This window comes from Colias croceus, chromosome 7, assembly GCF_905220415.1.
Source record: "Colias croceus chromosome 7, ilColCroc2.1".
Lineage (NCBI taxonomy): Eukaryota > Metazoa > Arthropoda > Insecta > Lepidoptera > Pieridae > Colias > Colias croceus.
The window spans coordinates 8,598,409-8,616,373 of NC_059543.1; the positions used below are offsets into that span (position 1 = coordinate 8,598,409).

General features: G+C 31.5%; 1 protein-coding gene across 3 annotated transcripts in view; it reads right to left on the bottom strand.

Annotated features, from left to right (window-relative positions):
- LOC123693450 overlaps window positions 1-17,965 on the bottom strand; it is a 58,968-nt gene that overhangs the window by 31,676 nt on the left and 9,327 nt on the right. The window contains exons 1-2 of one of the 3 annotated variants that reach the window (XM_045638555.1): window positions 10,075-10,318; window positions 8,159-8,638 (exon numbers count right to left, since the gene is read on the bottom strand). In XM_045638555.1, the coding sequence (XP_045494511.1) occupies window positions 8,159-8,618 (460 nt within the window). In that variant the 5' untranslated portion in view covers window positions 8,619-8,638; window positions 10,075-10,318. Of the gene's footprint in view, window positions 1-999; window positions 1,244-8,158; window positions 8,639-10,074; window positions 10,319-17,965 lie in introns of those variants that run through there. The other 2 variants (XM_045638554.1, XM_045638556.1) reach the window with 2 other exon arrangements.

Below are 17,965 nucleotides of genomic sequence, written 5' to 3' on the forward strand. Positions count from 1 at the left end.
CTTGGTTTTTTGATAACCATACTGAATTTATGCGCTATATGGAACAACGTTGGTACCTAAAGAGGGTGCGTTTGTTTATAACCCTTTATGTTCTGGGTTATAATCCTTGATGGTAACTGAGAAAGAGCAAGTCCATATGTGATAAGGCTGATAAAACTGATCTTATCCATAGAAAAATTTATAATAGGAACATGTGTTTCATCCACCATATGTACAAAGTGGACACGGGACTCCACTTTTTTGCAAAATACATTTAAATACATTACTCGTAGGCTCTGCTGTTGTATTACGTCATCAATTGAAACCCATGATAAAATCAATTTTGTATTTATTCGCCACGGACCACGGTTGAACCTCTCAATTATTTTAAAGCAATTTAACAAAGTATACCTTTGCTATTTCTGAGATCGATTGCGACATTGTTTTATTTTTTTTTTAATGGTTACATAAATAACGAGATGCGAATCTCTAAAATATGAGAATAAACCACATATTAACTCAATGGAATAAACATAGGTTTTAAGTAGATAAAGATAATGATCGCATTTTGTTTACACCCATATGTATTTTTAGTTAGTAGGTACCTATAAGCTTGTTTTTTTATGTGAAAGGTTTATTCACATAAAACAAAACATAAATTTTATGAAACACCTTCATTTGCTAAACAACTTCATTATTCATGGATTCGTGTTAATAGTTAAGCCTTTTGTTTGTTGCACAGCTATAAATATTGAAATGTGGGCTTTTTATATGGATGGATTATGAGAGAATCTTTCAAAGTTTTAATATAAATTAATTCTAGAAAATATTATTTAAAAGTTTACCATAAACTTTCTTTATATTCGGGTGTCTAAGGGACCCAACTTTTCATGTTGCCATCTCTGACGTCTAACTGTCTTACAGAAACCCTAATTTAAACACGTCTACATAATATTATAATTATATATAAAGTATATCAGTTTCATCCAATTACTCTATAGTTCGATATCTGATACTTACATTCGACAAGGGGAAGTTATTATACGGCTTCATTTAATGTTTTTTGCGGCTTCACTGATGAACACCGAAACAAATTCAGAACCACACACACATGCACAGATACGAAAACTTTAAGTGACGTTATACGACTTTTACGCGGGAAGAATTTGCTAAAGAACTTTTTTTTTTAATTTTGAATTATTTTGGCAATTAATTATTATTATATAGTAAGGCTTAGCAGCGGTTGTGGAGAGCACGCAAGCGGATGTGCGCAGGCAGCCGGCCGACTGCTGCGCTTGCCGCCCTAGTGTTGTGTACTTATCGATAGAAGAGTAGAAAGTACGTTTAGAGTAAGATTGAAAGGTTACCATGTGCTTATTTTGATTTTGACATTTTGATTTAATTTAGATGAAATTATTTTTTTATTAATTAAACATTAATAATTGTTTTTATTTGGTTGTCCATGTAAGGAAGATAATATCTTATATGCACACATTTAAAAAAAATGAATCTAACTCACGTTTGAAATATCCATAGGTTTATAGTTTTATATTAAAAAGAAAAGATATTCAATGTAGGGTTGATTAGTGATATCATATACATTCATTTTAAAACTCATTATATTATTACCTAGTTTCGACTGATAGTATACTCTTCTAGTAATGATACTGATACAGAACTAATGTAAACGCGGCTAAGTATTACATTGCGCAACAGTATCAAATTCATCGATAAACTTAATCGACTCTATGCTTCACTATTGCTTGACTCACCTCACGTCTCAACGCCAACAACAAAACTTGGTTCAATATTTAAAAGGTCGCAAGTGACCGATGACGATAGTACAAAAACACTTCGCCTTTACCGAGGGCTACATTTCGAAAAACAGAACGGCTGGCGTTTGGGACCTTTCTACATACTCGCTCCAACCGAACAATGAACTTGCAACTAGACCAAACAACTAGGTACTTTTGTATATAGACCACGCCACGAAAACTTCTTTGTGTGCAATCACGTAGGACGAACTCCTACGCACACATGGACATTTCTCAAAAGCCCGCTTACCTGAGGCTACAAAAGACACTTAAATCTTACAAAAAATAAATGGCAGCACTGTTATGTTACCATATGGTTTGTAACGTACTATTTACATCGACCCCTTTACAAGTGTAGAGCCGAGACAGGTGAAGTTAAGGCAAGGGGAACCAGGACAGTTTTTTAAGCTTTTGTGAATTCACACGATCTATTTTTATTCAAATAATTTCATGATTCGGATTTTTAAATAAACACACATTATACAGTTTATTTTGTGAGATAAAAATTACTATATTCTGCCATTATTCCTAATTCTAAAGTAAATTATTATTAATATTAATTCGTTATAAATCCTTGAAATTTGTGAACATCTTCCGTCAAAGACTTCGTAGCGTGACGGAGCTATTCTTACTGGAGGCACTAAAATTTTAAGCATAAAAAGCGAGGTGAATTCATAATTATAAGGTACTAGTGGTACTAGCTTATGACTGCTAAGTTATCCGCGTTTTGTTTAGATTATAATATTTATTGCGAAATGTTAAATTATTGTAAGAAGAACAATTTTGAAGTATGTACGTAAAAATTTTGGTCATACAAAAACTATGATTAATGACGCCAGTAAAGTATGATATTTTATAAATATAAATATACACCTACATTAGTTATTGTTTGCGATAGTGATAACTGATAATGTTACGGGCTTCTTAGTACTGGGTACCCTGCGGGTAGAGTGACATACAAGTAGTAGTAATTTATAAATTAAAATTGTATTTGGAACGAATTCATTTGTATTAATTTAAATACTGTCTCAAGAAGAATTTGAATAATCTCGTTTATAATTCTAAAACCCATAAATTCAACAAATAAGGTTATGAAAAATGAATAGAATAAAAAGTATGATAAGAGAAGAGTAGAGCAACAAAAATTGTGAAAAATATTAAAGACTTTTATAGAAGTACCTAATAAAAAAAAATAGTTTTTTCTTACGGTATATAGGTAGAAATCTATATACCGTAAGAAAAAACTATTTTTTATATTTATTTCTACTACAGAATCTGTACGATTATTACGAGTACGAGTAGTACAGATATAATCGAATAAAAACTTATGATTCGAGTTTCAACACCATTAACATTTTTTTTTATTAACATTAAAAATAATGTTCACAAATAATATAGCATTATACGTAATTATTCAACTTTTTATCATGATATCGTGGTTCCAACTCTAAGTTGACTTTAAGTCATTGAACACAAGCGCAAAAAATCTTCTAACTCAATGACTTTCAACAAAAACAGCCGATACGTTCAGACTATGAACAGTTAAATGATTATAGTATGATAATAATAAAATATAATATAAATAAATAATAAGATGAGTTCAACTTGCAAGTGATAGGAAGGCATACAAAAGACATCAACGATGCTCTACAATATTAGTTTTCTCAAAAAATATGTTCTTCCCAATTTTCAACAAAATGTCAGTATGTGTACATCTAATATATATTAGTTATAAAGGCGAAAGTTTGTATGGATGTATGGATGTTTGTTACTCTTTCACGTAAAAACTACTGAACCGATTACAATGAAATTTAGCACACATATAGAGGGTAACTTGGATTAACACATAGGATAGTTTTTATCCCGGAAATCCCACGGGAACGGGAACTATGCGGGTTTTCCTTTGCAAACGCGGGCGAAGCCGCGGGCGGAAATCTAGTTGTACTTATAATGTGATCATCAGCCCTTATACGTGCCCACTTCTGGGACACGGGCCTCCCTTAAGGGCATGATAATCATGATATTAATTTATGTAATATGATGTATCTGCCCTGTGTTAACAACGATGTTGATTTAAATAATTAATATTTTAAAGTCACGTAGGTAGGTAGGTACTACGGACAAGAATGGATTAATTAAGATATTGTTTGAATATTAAAACCTTAGATGTAAATTAATTTGATCATTGGGGGCTGTGTTTTTTTTTAATTGTTTAACTAAAAATTTATTCTTCTAATAAAAACATCCATTTCAAAAATGGGTTATAATTGAAGGACTACCTTTTTATAGATTATTTTTTAATTATAGTATAATAATTTCATTGTTTATCTGATAGATTGTGATTGTTAATGCTTGGGGGCCTGGTGACCCGTAACACAAGTATTTTGTACTTATCGCGGGCACCAGTCTCTCACAAATGTTAGTATTAAGATATATAGATTAACAATGTATGTGTTGATTGTACATTTGTGATGAGAAAAATAAATAAATAAAAATAAATAAAATATTTAATATTTAATTTAATACTTCATTCAATTAACTATTCCGTCTAAATGATTGGGCATAAGCAACTACACAAATTAAAAACATATGAAAACAATGTTGTGAAGTGTGTCTCTCTTATTAGTCATTACTCCACAACATAAAAATCAGCAAGTCAATGTATGTGTGCATAACATTAACAACACTGTATGCATTATCGTAATCAACTAACAATACAATACATCGTAGCATAGAAATCAATGTCATTAATATATGATTTGTTACGTAAATTGCGAAGTGTGTCAATGCTATTGCTTAGCACAAGTAAAAAGTAATGATTAAGGTGTTTAGCCTTCGGTATTGGCCAGCTACCCACTCTCGACCCACGCGCCACCTACAGGATGCACTTCCGTTTTAGACCACATTTGAACCTATTGTTGTATATATAATGTACAAGTGGGATATGGGAACTATTGCATAATCAAACCCTTTTACATTAGACTGAGATCTTGGTTGATAATTTCAATAAATTGTTAGGTAATAACGTATTTTAGAATTGATTCTTTAGTGCCTAGTAGATACTAGATACCGTATCTGGTCTCTTTGATCAACATTAGTGCCCTTATCTCGTATCCAGGATATAGAAGGGAGAGCCTCTAAGTTTTATTGAAACCTCATAACATCAACAGTCTAAGCAGCAAAAATAGTCTGAAGTAAAATTTAAATAAAAAGTACATTGATAAAAATCACCCAACAACGGATATAAGAAGCAGTCCAGAATAAAACTGCGTAGGTACATACGCTATTTCTTTATAGGTAGTTGCCTTGAAAAAATGTACCATCTAAGTTACAGATACGAAGCAAACGCCATCTAGCGTAAATTTAATAAAACACCCAGCGTTCTAGTGGCGAAGGTACTGAGAAAGTTTACTAAACAAATAATAGATGGAGCTGTACACAGTTTTCCAGTAATAAGACAAAGTACAATTAAACTAGCTACTCAATGTAAAAGCCACTTTATTAAATGACTTCGATTACTTATTAATTAATGTGTAATTGAGATATATACGTAGATATAAGATATTTTTGTATCAGGCGTGATAAATAAACCCCTTACAAATATTAAAAACAAAATGGTGAATGTTTGAACGTCCTCGACGGGTACGAAACCCTGGACTACAGATGAACAGATACGAATTCCATTGGTATGGATGTGCTGTGCGCTGCAGTGAACGTAACAATGGCATTGAACTATTATATAAATATACTAATAACGAGAATTATATGTTGGAACTTATTGGGAAGTTTCCTTTTTATTCTAATTTATATTATGTTCAAGGGATTTCCTTATTATATATTAGTTATGGCTCTTGATTATGCAAATATAATGGTGTAGAAAGATATAAATTTCATAATATATTGAATAGTTACTTGGAGTAGTGAAAGGGGTATGAATGGCTTATCTATTTTATAGCCAATAAAACATAAATATTGTTATAGCTCTATATATAGAGGCATACGCGTTATATTCCTTCTATAATAGAGTAATAATACTGTTCCGAATTCTGATTCTGATTCTTCGAAAAATATCTATCAGAGCAATCACAGATAACAAATCCTATCTTCCATCCATATCAATCTTTTCCCATGTGAAAAGTCTCTCAATAATCGTTGGAAACAGGTTCGTACGTAAAATTTATTGCAACAACAATCTATGTTGAATAAATGATATCGAAATTCACTGCACGGTTAGAAAGCAGATAATTGTAATCACTTCACAGATGGCCGTTCATCAACATGGTATTGACTCGGAGTAATTCACACCAGTCTTTTTTATTGTGATTGCCACGTGTTTCAAATGGGTATTCTGTTACTCAATATATAAAAATATTTATAAACACGTTTGTATTTACTTTAACACGCACGTTTTTGTACTATCTGTGCACTATGTTGTAATTATGACATTCTGGATTATGGCCTAAATGTTAATAGGACTTGTGTCCCTAGAGTTAGAAAAATACGCTGATGATGATAATGATGAAAACAACCCGAATGAAAGCAGGTTCTAAAACAGTCAAATATTCTGAATGACGATTATAATAAGAACATAAGTTGTATTCATCATTCCAAATACTAGCGGTCCAACCCGGCTTCGCCCGTGGTACATATTTCGCAACAAAAAGTAAAAATATCTCCATACCAAATTTCAGGCAAATTGGTTCAGTAGTTTAGGCGTGATTGAGTAACAGACAGACAGACAGAGTTACTTTCGCATTTATAATATTAGTATGGATACTTCCAAGAAAGTAAATCAATAAACAGAATGTCTTAATAGCCAAGTATATGCTAACAATCAATTGATTAGTTTAAGAGATGAAACATTTAAAATATCATTTGTCCATACATACTATTTATCCAGCACACTTACGACTAACAGGAGTAGGTAGAGAATCAATGAAAAATGAAACAAAACATTTCAATTTACAAACGGAGTTGCGTGGGTCAACTAGTTAATTATAATTGCCGCTACTTTAAAAGAAGCGGCCCAGTACTTATTATGAATAAAAACTTGCTTTCTTAAGGGAAGTCCCATAAATTCTTTTATGAGACTTCCTTGAAGCGATGTGAGAAAATCCAGTGGAAATAATGACAATTGGTGTTATATCAAATGTATACGCTTTTTTAAATGAAATATATGAGAATAATCGCAAAAAGCTCATTTATTTTAAAAGGTTCAATCATAGAATTCCGCGTCAAGAAATGAAGATTCTCGATAGCATGTTTTCATTGCTGTTTATCAGTTCAAAGAGTTACTACTATTTCACCGAACTTTGGTCATGCATATTTCTCATATTTTAGTCAAAAATCAGAATATAGACCCGGAAAACAGTTACCTCACATGCCTAAGAAAAAGTTACTCGCTTCAAAATTGAAATCAAATTCAACTCTACCATGTGAAACCTTTCAGACCGAAAACATTACAATTAGTACCCATCAGAAATGAGCGAACCTTATGTAATTAAACACCTTCACATTCATTACCAATATACTCGTAGACAGTGCGTCGCTTAAGTGAGATATATAATAACTTATCTCTATAACAAAATTGGTTTAATTGGTATACTTTTATCGATTTATTGCCTATTAGTGCTGGCAGTTTCGAGTACTCGTTTCGTCATGGCTGGTTCACTGGGCAATTGGTCTGCTATGGTTTGTGTACAATTGTGGGCGTTATTACGAAATTAACAAGGGAATGCTTTTAAATAAACAACTCTAGTGTCTAGGAGAAATTTTGTAATGTTTAACGTCGTGTTTCTAGATGAGTTTGACTTTAGTGCTGTGAAGTAGGGTAGAGAAATAGAATGTGGCTGTTTATGCGTCACATTACTTTTCATATTCTGTTTATTGGTTGGCCTATTTGATAATACATTAAATTATATTATTGAGAGCATAGTTAAGAGTTACCTTTGTTTTATCAAGAGCTTTGAGACTAATATTTCATAATGATTATATGATAAGATACTAAGCAAGCAATGGCAGTAAATAAGTAATAGAATCATGAATTATGTAATTTAATTATAGGGTAATTACTTCATTATTTCTTGACATGCGTCGGATTAATTTAACCAACTATTTTGATCACTATCAATCTTGATTATTTTTGAACTACATACTTCATACAATAAATAATCATTCTAACTAAATAAATGTTAAAATGTATATATGTATTTTAATGTTTGTACTCAATCTATCGCGCTGATTGACAAATAAATAGCACACGCAACATAATTTATTACCTGGGTTCGTAGCATAGTTTTAGATCTGTACCTCTAGTAAACAGTACTGTTCAAGCTAGTGTTTGTGTTATGTTTTTATCTAGTTACCTGAGTTGGCGGGCGTTCGGCGTCGTCGTGCCGAGGCTTTCCTCACAGCTATGGAGACCAGCGAGTCCATTTCGCTACCGGAGTCCCAGCGCGGCCTGAGCGGAGCCGGCTTGCTCTGCACACGACCATCATCCTCTGTATCCCGGTCACTACTGGTCGGGGGCACCTGGGATTCGTCACTCTCTGGAGGCACAGGATCAACTTTTATGGCACTGAACTCATCGATTGGCACTTCGTCGAAATCCGCACACGTTATCGGATGCGTTAAAGTTCTCTGTATGTTGCTTTTCCTATGCTTCACTTTCATAGAACCCTCGGATAGCGATCGCCGACCCAGTTTGTTCTCCGCTTTTGTTTCGCCGCGCACGCATTTCAAATCAGACGGCGATAAGGATTTCTTCCTTGAATTTCTTCTTTTGATGCTGCGCTTCTGCCTGCTTGACTCTCTGGTGCTCTGCATCGTTGCTGCATTGGCGATACCTGAAAAAGTTAACAATACATGTTATTACTTCATACTTAGGTACAATGTTGCATGAAATGATAAATTGCTGTTTGTTTGTGCTTTCAACATTATAATGTATGCCCGACATTTACGCTAAAATAACTTTTACACAACAAATAAATGGTGTTATGTTATTATAATTAAGCTAAATACTTTTGATAACTTTTAAAAGACAAATTCTACCTATAAATTACCTTTAATAACATATTTTGGCGGACAGCTAACAAAAACCAGAAATATATTGTCTCGTTTTTTTTATTTATATAAAATAAAACATTAACTCAAGATAAACTTTTTCGTACGTCCCTAGGTAAACCACGATTGCTTATAGATTATTATCTCAAGAAAATTATAAATAAATAATATCATATTTAATTCTTCTTAAAAAGCCTTCATAGCCAAAGTACTAAACCATAAACTACACGCCTACCCGAGACAGTGTTAATGAAAAAATATTCATTTTAAGGTCCCTTAACCAACCTTGGAGAAGTTCAAAAATAATGATTAATTAACATTGAGAATCATTGCACTGTGGGCGTCAGTAAGTAGGTACATATGTGAACATGACAATAGACGCTTCAGTTTTCAGTTCAATGCTATTTACAAGTTCTTTACATGGCACTTGGCAAACATGAACACATTATTATAATGACGAATGACGATATGAGTCTAATTTCATTTAAATCGTATCAAATTGTTAGCGCCTTTTTGTGTGCTTAACAATTTAACAATAGAAACAGGCATTTTGAAGACTAAAAGTAAATATTATTATATTTAGGTATTATATTTATTTACATTAGCTGGCTGGCTTTGTATATTTTCAATGAATATCTATTACATTAACTCCCGCCAAAGTACTGGCTTAATTCACGTTATTATGAGTAAAGGAATTAAATAATTATAGCAATCATAAAATTAGTTTAGCTAAACGAAAGATTATGCCGACCACTCAATCTGTGAGTTTAGTAACTTATTGTAGAGTCCTTAATGCTATGCATATTATAGAGGTCTAATCACGAGTTTAATCAAATGTATTATAACTAGGTAATACCACTTTACGATATTTCATATAAAGAATATGCATCTTTTATATTATGTTTTATAACGAACTCTTTCATGAATAAATGAACAATAAATAAAGCATTATACTATTTATGCTTATCTAAATAAGGTCTACTACAAATACTAATACTATACTGATATCAGAAAGGCGTAAAATTTGTTTTTTCGTTATCATTGAAACAACTAGATATACAGATTCACTTCAGTTTTCATTAACAATGCTATGTTAGCGCGAGTGAATTCGCGGAAATACAGTCACAGGTAACGTATCTAAATTAATATATATTTTTCAATTTATATTTTATAATAATGTATAGTTTATTTTTTATTATAAAAGTTTTAAAAAAATTACCTCACAACGTCGCACAAAGTACCAAAGAAATTGGAATGTTATCTAGATACTGCATCGGATCACTATTACACTAAACAAACACTCCTCACGGTCACTATCTATGCACCATTAAAATACACCTTGAAAGAACGTTTGCTTTAGTCTAATTAATTATCTTTTGCATCAAATATTTACTTTAATACATCTGCTATTTAAAATATTATTTTTAAAGTTTAAGGATAGAGAGCGCGACGTGCGCAATCGTCGGCTCCAACCTTCATACTGCCTCCGACTTTAACAGTATCCACTATCCAGATACAAACTGTTATGTTTAGTCAAGACAAACAAGGCTTCGACGGCGATATAAATTATATATTTAACGTTTAACCCATTATCAACAATTTTATTCTCATTTTAATTAGTGGCGTGACGCTAATCCACGATTCGTTTATTACAACACACGGAGTATCGCTGCATAATTTACATTTATAGATAGACGCATAATAAAAATAATTGTATCCATTTTATTACGTAATACATTAAAATGTATGTGTTAGTGTTGTTTTAGTGGTGCCTTACTTGCTTAGGTTATATAACAAACATTTAAAGATATTATACCCAATGCTTCTTCTTCTTTTATATCGACTTCCTAAGGTTAAACTGGCACATTTTGTTGACTGTTTTATAAAAGAAACAAATTGATATATATTCGGTAAGACTGTATAGGACACCAAAATTATACTCAATATAATCGTGTAGTCATAATTTAGAACATGCATAATTTTGCAAATAAATATTTGAACCGTCACATACGCCAACGCGTTTTACATATTATTTGAATAACGTCACCTTACTGAATTACATACAGTTGGCGAAAACATAAGTGCAACTGTGTAAATGTAATAAGATAGTAAATTGATTTCTAGGTACCTATGTTATAGAAACATTCTTTCGTATTAATGTAGAGAAATGTATTATAGCCATTCCTCTTCGTGATTTATTTTATAACTTATCATTTAAAAAAAGAATGAATACAATAATTTATATGGAACCGCATCATCAATAACTTTGAAATTTCAAGATCAATTTATTGTTTTTTCTTTCTTTCTAGCTATAAAGTGGCAACTAGGCAACTAAGATGAATACTAATAAGCGTATATAAGTATAAATTGATAGTTACAGACAAACATAATTAACACAACACGTCTGTAAATGTAAAACAAAAACAGCACATATTATTTGCATCCTGCACGTTGCATAGCATTCCTAATCACAATCGACCATAACTAATCTGTGAACTCCATCTATTTTACCTTATTCCTAAAAACTAACACATGTATCAATATTTAAAAAGTCATAGATAAATCGTGCAATGATCCAAAGACAATTTGAGTTTGATTTTCAATCTTTGTATGCATTTTTTCGATATGTATTTACAGTTATTGCAATTATACTTGGCAAGTTCAAGTTCCCATACAAGCTGACGCGACATAGTTTTCCCATGCTTGAGACAATGGCACGGTTATGTGGTTATGGTGTGTCAGTCCTTTGTGTAAAGTTGCTATCTTATTTGTACTCGCCTGTCTTCACTCTTCAATGTCAGAACTCAGACGTAAACATAATGCCTTGTAAGGAAAGTAGGAACTCAATATGTGCATTCTAATGACGAAAGTGTTTGAAAATAATGATTAGCTACGTTCATTTAATATGAGATATTTTTTGTACGTTGCAACGAAATAAGCTTATTAAACTTTTTCAACCTATGTTTAATCGATCTAAAAAATATTTTTTATTGACTTAGTACCTGTAACAAAAAAAACTTCCGATGTTTCACGCGTAGGTATCCGTTGTAGGTACTTGTAGGTATGATTCGTTTTAATTCTAGATTATCGATTTGATATTTTACGATATAGCTATCTTGTGAACTATTTAACAGCTTTAATAGTAGAATGTAGAGTTTTTTTGGTAAGTATTAATTTTTATTTTTTGTCTAGATAGCTTTCAAAATTGATGGTCAATATAGCGCTGTAAAACTATTAAACTACCTATAGAAGATTCTAAAAAAGTAGTGCAACTAAATGAGAGATTATAAATTTACGCGTAAACAAACTTTTTTGGTAAAAATAACCATCTTACAGATACCGAAATAAGGTTAATGTTAAAACCGGAAAAAAGTAAGTCGTTGAACCTTTAAAACATTTCACCTACATTTCGGAAATTTATTTGGTTATCAATTCAAATCGTATTTTAATTGATTGTTGAAAATAAAATCGCGTTCAAGATTAACGACATAAAAGTATTAGCACAGACTGTATTAGATATTTTTTTCATTCATTGCTACAAATACGTATAATATGGGTATAATATACCTACCATTTATTGGTTACAAGGTACCGGATGTTTAGATGAATGAAAAAATATCTTGCTTTGACTGGTCAGTTTTTGTTCCACTCTTGGAATTAACTAGAGACGATTATCATCGCAATAATCAGGCCATTGCAGTTTAAAAATAACTTAATGATTATACCCATTAGAAGAAAATTATTCATCGCATCCTCCATATACAATTTTAATGACAGTGATAAATGCCTATTCCAAATGGGAGTACATTAAAAAATGAATAGTTTGTTTATTTGATTGATAGAAATTCTTTTCAATTCTTGAGAAAGTGTGTGAGACATTTATCTGTAGGTAAATATAAACTAACTCTTTATAAATTTAACACTAGACCATAGACGACGACGCATGAATCGAGTATAATTAAACAACCAATAATAAATAGGTGTTCATGTCGTATCTGTAGTTAAAGGCACAAACCTCTCATTACACAAGTGAAACAAAGTTCAAAATATACCTATGTAATTATAATATTAGCCTCAAAACAAGTGACAGGATGCGATCTTACCCAAGAGATTGGCAAGACTTTTCATAATAAACACGAGCTTATAATCACAGGCCTATATCCTACTAATATTGTAAATGCGAAAGTTTGTGAGGATGGATGTATGTGTACGTTTGTTACTCTTTCACGCAAGTACTACTGAACCGATTAAAATGAGATTTAGCATACATATAAAGGGTAACTTGGATAAACACATAGGATAGGTTTTATCCCGAAAATCCCACGAGAACGGGAACTATGCGAGTTTTTCTTCGAAAACGCGTGCGAAGCCGCGGGCGGAACCTAGTAATACATATCACAGACGATGACTACAGGTTGCCATTTATTTTGCATACGTTAGCTCATGCTTGCTCTATGTTTTGTACATACTAATTTACATCTACCTTCCATTAGTCTTGTATATTAAAGAGTTTACTTGCAAGGAGATTTTCTATTGGAGCTTTATACAGTATAAACAAATATGATGGAACAGAAATTCCTGCTAGGGTTATTAACTTTATTTATGTTTTAGTTAATCTATTCGTTCTATAGTAGTCTTAATTCAATTTGGCTTCGTTTGTAAGTGACAAATATCGTTTAAGAAAACACTCTATCTACAAATTTCCCTCTCTACAAGTCTCCAATACCGTTAAAATCTTTAATTATTAAATTTGAGTTAAATGAGAATTATTCTATAATTTACTTTTAATTTAAGTACCTAATTCAGGTATATCTCATACTTAATGTCTTCTTATACTTGTTTCAATCAACACAAACAGTGATCGCTATTAATATTTTAAACCTCCATTAATTGCTCACACGATGAGCAGGCATTCTGTGGTAATTTTATCGTAACTGACGAAATGTTGTTACATGCACAAACCACAAGTACTCGTCGAAATATATTTTTTATAATTAAATAGTAAAGTAGGCATATTTTGAATTGCGCAATTTGACATTGAAGTTGTAAAAGTTGCTGATATGAGAGGCATTTTTAAACTGTTCACTCATGTTTTACTTCTAATGTTTTAGTAAGTCATATTTTGTACGATTCTGTAGTTGTAGTACTGCAAACTTCTTAGGAAGAACGTAAAATACTGAAACTCAATAGTAAGTTCATAAAATTTTTGCTAGAAATTAGCATTATCTTGGCATTATACGAAATAATATTTCCAATTTTTACTTTTTAGTATCCAAGATAATTTTAAAAATATTCACTTGTAATTACTTAATTAGAATCGTATTACAAAATAACTCTTTCACTTGCACGAGGTGCATTTTATTTGAACGTTTGTGAATATTTTATTCACCTTTCACGAAGCAATAAAACTTCTTTTAAGTTTTAGCTAAAACATAAGTTTATACGTACCTATACTTTTAATAGTCTGAATTTATTTCCTACCTGCCAAAGACAAAAATAGTATATTCACAGGGAATAAGAAGCTATAATTAAAAATTAGCAAGTATTATACAATTACATCCGAAGAAAAATATCACTTATTCGACATAAGAGAGTTCGTAGTACTAGTAGGTAACTGCTCTAGATATAAATATGCTTAGCAAAGTAAACGTAGAGTAAATCACAAAATTCTTCAGTCACCGTTTCTATTATATTTTATAGACGAGGCCGTAATGAAGCATGAAGATCGTATACAATTGATAATCGCAAAAATTACGAAGCCTTGCCAATGGTTTCCTGTTCTTATTGCAGTTTTTACGCTTACCTCTTCGGTCACGCACCTTAACTTGTTGTATTTCCGGTTATTTTTAGAAATTGACATATTTTTTGTTATTATATTAAATATCTCCTTGTTAATGCTTATGTTCAGAGGAAAACAATACCACCCCATTAGTTATAGTGAAGATAAAAATTTAAACTCCAGCCTGGCCGAGCATGAAAAGCTAGTCATAAGTATAAGTTATAAGTGCTAAGTTATAAGTGCTTATACGGCCGTAAAAACCTTATTAATTACGTTTTTTTTTTTATGCAATAGGAGAGCAAACGAGCAGACGCGTCGCCTGATGTTAAGCGAAACGCGCCGCCCATAAGCATCCACTGGGAAGAGGATGTGTTGCTGTCCTCAAAAAGGAAAGAGAGGGAGGGGAGGGGGGGATTACGTGAATGTTGTTCCCATATAGTTACTAATTAATGTCTATAATATCTGTATTAATTTGGATATTTTTTATACTTCCACGCAAATTAGCTTATCAAAAGATACTCCATAGTCCATTTTGGAAGGTAGAGATCATAGAGATGTAGGTACATACTAAAAAAAAAGTCAACAAAAAACCACACATATTGAGGTTAGGTAGATACTTAACAAATATTGTAAACAAGCCAAAGCACAAGTGTGACACACAAAAACTTATCTTTAAACCTTTATTTACAAATTGATTTTACTGGGAAGCTATAGAGAACACTGCACCTATATTTACTTTTTTTTGAGGACTGAAAGCACTTGAGCTATTTATAGACACATAGTTTAATAATTGTAATCACTACAGTATTGTCGTACATCTCACACATCCTCATTAAAACCTTTATGTGATCTTAGATACGAATAGTATCAGTCGGGCATAGTACATGATGCTGATCTTCAGAAAATCTTTAAGACATATATTATATATGGCAAAATGCTAATGACCTAAGTGATTTTCAAATTGGTGAAAGAACATTAATGAACTGGTAGATACGTGTTAGTGTTTTTCTTAAACATACAAATATCTTTTTCATAACTAAATATATTTACAACTACCATGAACAGCAATTTCAATCGAAGCGTGATTCTTATTGCTTCACTTACAAATAAAGTGATACATAATATATAAAACATAGGATAGTATATTACATATTATATTAATTTCCTTGATGTAAGTACGAAATCAAGACGGAGATACTTCGTGAAAAAGACGTTCAACGGGTAAGTAATATTATATAAAGGAAGTAAACGATTACATAAAATTATTCATATAATAGTTTATACGAGAAACTCAAGAATATCATCTGTAGGTTTACGATTGCGGAGATGCAAATTATTCACTATTACACACATTACAACATAGACTACTGTACTTAATTTCAAATGTTATTAAATTTAATGAGACTTGTTCGTAATTTAAAAACATTTACGTACGCACTTCATATTTTTCTCATGCCATTAAAAATATTTCAGAAAATATATTGAGTTTAGCGATTTGCACCTTTTAAAATCCTTCAAAATTTTAACCCCCAGTGGCATGGTCCACCACACAATAGATATTCTATTGTGTCTGTGATTCTAGGGGCTAAGTTATTAAAGGCGTTTATGAAACCAGAAAAGCAAAATGTTTTTGTTTTAAACATAATATTTAAGTTCCTACCTACTCTTGTCCCTCCTGCCATAAAATTTTCGCAAATTCCTTGTATTATAAATCATTTCTGTAGATATGAAAGTAGTACCATGCACATACCGCATACGTAGTTTGCCCACATGCATTGTCTTCAATTTTGTCACCTTGATCAACTTCGCCTCTCTCTATGCACAAGGTCACAGCTTAATAATTATAAGCAACAAAAACTTCTATATAATATTAAGTAAACGGCTCGTTAGATATTTAGCTGTGTAAAAACTTACGTAATGTAATTCGACACCAAAAGTAATTCAACTTAAACTGTCAATTTATCGTAAGAACTCGACTGTATAAAACACACTTAGAAAACACAGTTTAAAAAATTTGTCACTGCAATCTCAAGTAGGTAATATTAACTTGAGATAACTGGCAAATAGGTATTAAAGTTCATTATAAAGTCATCATATAAAAACAAGATGAATATTAAATAATGTTAAAAACACATTTTGTGATGTAAACTCGTAAGAAAAATGTGTTTTCCCGTCTTTTTTTTAATTAGGAAGGTACATGTTTATAATACGATAATTGCTTAGAGATTTATCTCATATAATATTATATGTACAAAAATACAAAATTACCCAGTCTTGGGAAATTAGAGTTTAAAGGCCATTATTAAAATAGGTTAAATTGCCTCTAGATTTTCTATAAATTTAATATCTAGACACGCGGCAGCGTGTCAAGCCGAGTTCAAGCGAAGAGAACTGGCGAGCAGCAGCCGTGTGTATATTTACACGAACCATTTCGAGCCACTTTTCACCTCCTTATAACTCGAAAACTATTTAAGTTAAATAAACCAAATTTGGTACATATCAAGAGGACCTCAAGATAAACAAGAACCTTAAATTTCGTAAATACAGATTAAACAGTTGCGTAGATATTAATATCCAAAAATCGCAATTTTTAAGACTGACTGACTTATAGACATATACAAAACCTAACCCACTTCCAGATGACCTAGAAAGTTCAAATTTTGTAATCAACTAGGTAATAGTGAGTGTACAAAGGAAAAAATCAGAAAATACTGAATTTATCTGTATTTAATTTTTTTTTTTCAATGACATTAATTTTGTTTGTATGGAAAAATGGAAAAGTTTATAAAAATAGAAAATATTATATTCACCTTACTAGTCTTAAAAAATAGATCAAAACTAGTCAGTGGCCGAAAAAAATTTTGAAATTCATCAATAAATGACTGAGATATAGATTATTGAAGTTTACATATTTTAGCGCGAAACATCTGTAGATTCGATGCGCCTCTGACATCACACTCACTCGCGCTAGTATCGCTAGGGCGGATTACTTCGATTGCATGATTTCTTTATTCAAAACTGTTAATAAACGTAAAATAAAAGAAAATTGTAATAAAAATATTGCTCATACAGTTAAAAATAATATATAATTTTACAAATTCACATATCTTTATTCTTTATTTATGAGTGTTTAGTTTATTTTTAATTTCAGTGTAATGGAAGAAGGCTTTGTCGAAGGTCGAAATGATTTAATTTGCGTAATATTAATATTAATATAAGTGAAACATCTTTAGGCGCGTTTAGAGTAAAATTTCAAAATCTCGTCATGGCAATACCGTAACGTCATGGAGTAAAGCGACGATTCTTCTACAACGATCTTTGCATCTTTGTA